At 41.4% G+C, this 5000-nt stretch overlaps 1 protein-coding gene across 6 annotated transcripts in view; it reads right to left on the bottom strand.

The window, feature by feature from the left end:
- The window catches only part of LOC105908440 (LIM domain-binding protein 2), a 32932-nt gene that overhangs the window by 21064 nt on the left and 6868 nt on the right, over nucleotides 1–5000 (bottom strand). For all 6 annotated transcript variants that reach the window (XM_031559811.2, XM_031559813.2, XM_031559816.2 and 3 more), the window contains exon 2: nucleotides 4378–4480. In XM_031559811.2, the coding sequence (XP_031415671.1) occupies nucleotides 4378–4480 (103 nt within the window). The remainder of the gene's footprint in view (nucleotides 1–4377; nucleotides 4481–5000) is intronic.

The raw sequence follows: 5000 nt of genomic DNA, 5'->3' as shown, positions 1-5000 counted from the left end.
TTTTTCACTAATTAGTTTTGTTGTTTTCAAGGGCACCAATTTCAGCATCTCAAAACTCAAAGAGTGCAATAAAAATATTCTACTGTATTTCTTTGAACTAACATAACACGAAGAAAAAAACGCATTGCTCAAGGATTTCATCATGCCTTACTGTTTTAGGCAGCGCAGTCCTGTGACTAATCAAAGCAATGAAAACAACTCACCCTCTCTCTCTTTCTCTCTCTCCTTTTCTTTATCTCTCATACACATAAAGGCTAGGCCATCGGAAATATGACATTGTTATTCTGCTATTATTTACTTTTATTTTATTGCACTGTGAAGTTGATACAAGTTGTAATGCATATACATTACAGATATACATAGACAACCAGCTATATGACATACATTAGTATTAAATTAAGAGTTTAGTTTAGAATATCAATGTAATGGCACCACCTATACCCTCCCTCTACATTGCTGTCCATTCTCTTGCTAGCTCTTTCTTGGTGTTGGGGTGACATCTCTCGCCCAGATGTACCTATGCTCTCTCCAGCGAGGGCTGGTTTTAGTTGCCATGGTGAGAACAGCCATGGGAGCAAAGCTTTTCTGTTCTCACCCACCGCTACCCACCGCCGACCACGGCTAGCCTTCACTTGCCATTACTGGCTAGCTCACGCACGCATAATCATCATGTCAGAATGCTATCATGCCTATCAAATAACTATTATCAGGCTACTGGTCCTATTCCCACAGGGCTGGCCACTATGTACCAACAGACATGAGGTAAAAGCACTCAATTAATTAAATCAATTCAATATCGATTCATGAATGGATGGACGGACGGACAGATGGGCAAGTGGATGAACAAACAAACAAACAAGAACAGAGACTCAACAGGCTCTGAAATACAGTTTATAAAATTTGTCACAACCTTGATTTATCTGAATACAAATAAGAAATGGGTTTTGCTGGAACATACAAAAACCATGTTTTTTAAATCCCTTGCCTGGGGAAGTATACTGAAGAAGGAGACAGACACTTATCTAAGAGCTAAGTTTCATTTCAAAAGGCTGTCCTTGGCAGCCATGATAAAATGTGGATAATGCTCCTGAAGGTCAAGAGGCCTTTTGATGTAGGACATCTGGACGCCTCATCAATAGAATTTCATGGACTGGTAATACTGTTCATTGAGGAAAGTTTAAAAACAAGTGTTTAATCCACTAAGACAACCGCCTACACAATGTCACTGGAATTGCACAAGCATAGTGACTTCCTTCCTTCTGTCTGCTGCCACAGGCTCAGCTGAATCACTGGACCACCTGTATCAGGGATTATGTGCACCCCATGTTTTTATCAGGGTTTGTCAAGGTCAAATCTCTCACCTTTCCATGGAATAAATCAACACAGTATTTCAGATTTTGTATTTCAAACTCTTCTACCAAAACCTCGTCTTATCAAAACATCTAACTGGCTAATATGTGATATTCCGATGGAAGGATAGACCATTTATATTCATCCATCCAGTCATTCTGAACACAAACTTGTTGTGATGTTTACAATTTAATTATCTGTATTTTAATTTGATTTTGCATTGAATCTATATTTATATTTCTTTACCTAAAAATTCACTCTTTATACCTGAACACAGGAAATGTTCTCTCAGTGTCTCCTAAATGAACTATAGAATATTTATAAGATTTACTAATATCTATTATATCACAAAGCAATTTGATTGATTTAAAATCACAAAGCTTCAGTTCAATTCCATCTCGTTTTGTCTGACTTTTTTTTACACAAAGAATATCATCACAAAGCTGCTTTAGAAAAATCCAGGACCTACTTTTTAGAAAATTAGGACATACCAAAACAATAATCTCCCACTCTCTCTATCTCTCACTCTCTCTCTCTCTCTCTCTCTCTCACTCACACTCTTTCCACTCCATTTCTCTTTATCAGTCAAAAGAAGTGTTAGAGAAAGAATTTTGACTTCAACATGGGAAGTTCTAACAAGGACCTAGGCTATAGGCTACAGTTACAGTCAGAACATCCTAGAAGAACCAACAACATTACTTATCTGCATGAGCTACCTTACCAGCAGCCATTCAAACGTATACTCAACTGAGTTGTGTCACCTGCAGCTGGTCAAACAACAAATCTATCACTTCCTCAGCACTGGGTCAAACATCAACATCAAGCCATCATGCCATTGTGCCAACATCTGGCCAAACAGCTATGGCATTGAATTTGAAATGCTGTTTGTATTTTAAAACACAAGGTTTCAACATGCCCTTTTCTAGTCTAGATCATGAAATCCCCTTAAATGAACTCTGGCTTCAATAATCTCATTTGAGTGTTATTACAATGTTATGCTTTAAACTGTGATCGTGATCTGCGTTTGGAGGTCAAGTGGAGTCCAAACCTACACGACAGTCACAGGCAAATCTAAAATCAGGATGTGTAAAAGCCCCTGCTCTTGAGCCATGCATAGCCCTAATGGGATTGAGCAGTAAGCTACTCCTCTTAATTACACCAGTGCTGACTTCAACTGAGTGTTTTACCCATGCATTATTTCAACAACCAACCTCTTACCCATGCATTATTTCAACAACCAACCTCAACCTTCTCTTAATGTCAGTGATTTTTGAGGCAGTGAATGCCCCTCCTCTTTTGTATGGCTTATGTCAGCCTTTCTTCTCCACACTCTTTGGGCTGCAATACAATCACAGCACAGACATCACGTACACTGTGAGTCATACGCTATCACAAGCACCCGATCAATTCAAATCGATGACTGACTCACTGGCTAATCCTTTCCAGTGCTGACATGAGGCCTATGTGTGCTTTTAAACAACTCACAGAAGACCGCTGGAATGAGCGACTGATGCTGTGTGACATGCTGGATAGGCCTGACGGGCTATAGCTTAACCGCTCACAGAACAGCACTCGCTACCCTACCTATTTAATAATTAAGAGCACACAGGACACTCATCCAACACAGAGGAGAAAGGTACACCCACACACACACACAGACACACACACAGAGAGAGAGGGTTTTCTGTTCTTTCACAGACAAATTCTTACACAATAAGTGAACACATTTGCACATATGCCTGTTCTGTAAAATAGCCTTCCTCCCCCCCCCCCCTCCCCTCTCTCTCTCTTTATCATACACACACGTCTGTCTGGTCCTTTGACCACTAAAGCAGTTGTAAGTGATGTTGGATTGGAGGTTCTCCAGGAATGTGTATATCTGTCATTTCTTGTAATTTCCAGTCACCTGTCATAGACAGAACAAGAGTCTCGTTGCACAGGCAAAGTTTCTTGAAAAAGTATAAACTTTAGAAAAGGAGCTTATTTCTGCACTACCTCAGCGATGACTAATTTTTGCAATGCGGTGTTCCTTCTCAAGCCCCCTCCCCCGCTCTTCTACTCCCTCTCTCTTTCTCTCCCTCTATATTTTTCTCTCTCTCTCTCTCTTTCTCTCCCTCTCTCTCTTTCTCTCTCTCTCTCGCTCTCTCCCCACTGTGTCTCTTTCTTCTCCCTATCTCTTTCTCGCTTCTTTTATTTTTTTCTGCAAGCTCCAGCTCAGCACAGCATGGTTCTCTGCACTCAGTCATCCCAGCAGTACACACACACACACACACACGCAGTCAGACACACACACGCGCGCGCGCACACACACACATACACACACACACACACACACACACACACACACACAGACAGACACACACACGCACACACACAGACTCTCTCGCTTGTCTACACACACATACACCCACATTCATGCACTCACTCACTCATCCACTCACACTCACACTCACACGCACACAAACACACACACACACACACACACACACACACACACACACACACACACACAGAGAGACAGACACACAGACGCACACACACACAGACTCTCTCACTTGCCTACACTCACATACACCCACACTCATGCACTCACTCACTCATCAACTCACACTCACACTCACACACACACACACACACACACACACACACACACACGCGCGCACACACACACACTCAAATACACACAAACTGTGCTCTTTTTTTCCAGACTCTCATTGACTTTTTCTCTCCACTCCCTCTCTCTGAGAACCTTTGGCTGTGAATGATGAGAAAAGATGACTAAAATCAAATGTTCTGAATGTGTTTTGGAGGATTATCCTGTAGAGAGATACTTCATATTTTTCGATGAAAGTGAACAATGAAATGTGCGTCAATTTGAGAGACATCGCACAGATAAGTACGGAGCGAGAGATACATAAGGGAGATGTTCTCATGCAAACACACACACACACTCACATTTGATAACCCTTTTTCAAGAACAATGGTCTCCAAACATGGTGTGTTGCAAACAGAGGTAAAAGGTCTTACTGTATCTCTTTGGCCCATCTTCCAGGCAGAACGACAGAGTCAAGGTGGCATCGTCTTCAAAGAACTCAGTGGAGAAAGCATCCCACCACAGGTTATCACACTCCTGAAACACACACACACACACACACACACACACACACACACACACACACATTTAAATACTCTTACACATACTGTTCATAGAACGTACTGTAGCAGATTTGTTTTACTGTAAGAAGAACCTTGAAACAAATTTAATGTGGCTTTCATATCAACATTCAAACTCTCAATCTTTCTGACACAGTGAACTGATCTTGTGGGAGATGGCCTATAATGCATCAAGTCTATTGAGAGATCAATATTTGCTATATAAATATTGTTTTATATGTGTCTAAACTGTACTCAAATCTTTCAAATGTAGCACGTTCCTGATCTGATTTTTTATCTTTTTTTGTGTCTAAACTGTACTCAAATCTTTCAAAGGTAGCACGTTCCTGATCTCATTAGGATACCCCCCCACAACCCCACCCCCAGTGCTCCACACTCACGGCCCCTACAGAGGGTCTGCTGAGAAGAAGTGGGTTTGAATGGAGAGAGTGGGACAGGGTATCAGGTGACAGGTGAGCTGCTTAAAAACCAGGGCT

This window comes from Clupea harengus, chromosome 22 (genome assembly GCF_900700415.2).
Source record: "Clupea harengus chromosome 22, Ch_v2.0.2, whole genome shotgun sequence".
Classification (NCBI taxonomy): Eukaryota; Metazoa; Chordata; class Actinopteri; order Clupeiformes; family Clupeidae; genus Clupea; species Clupea harengus.
This window is presented reverse-complemented; position numbering and strand designations above follow the sequence as displayed.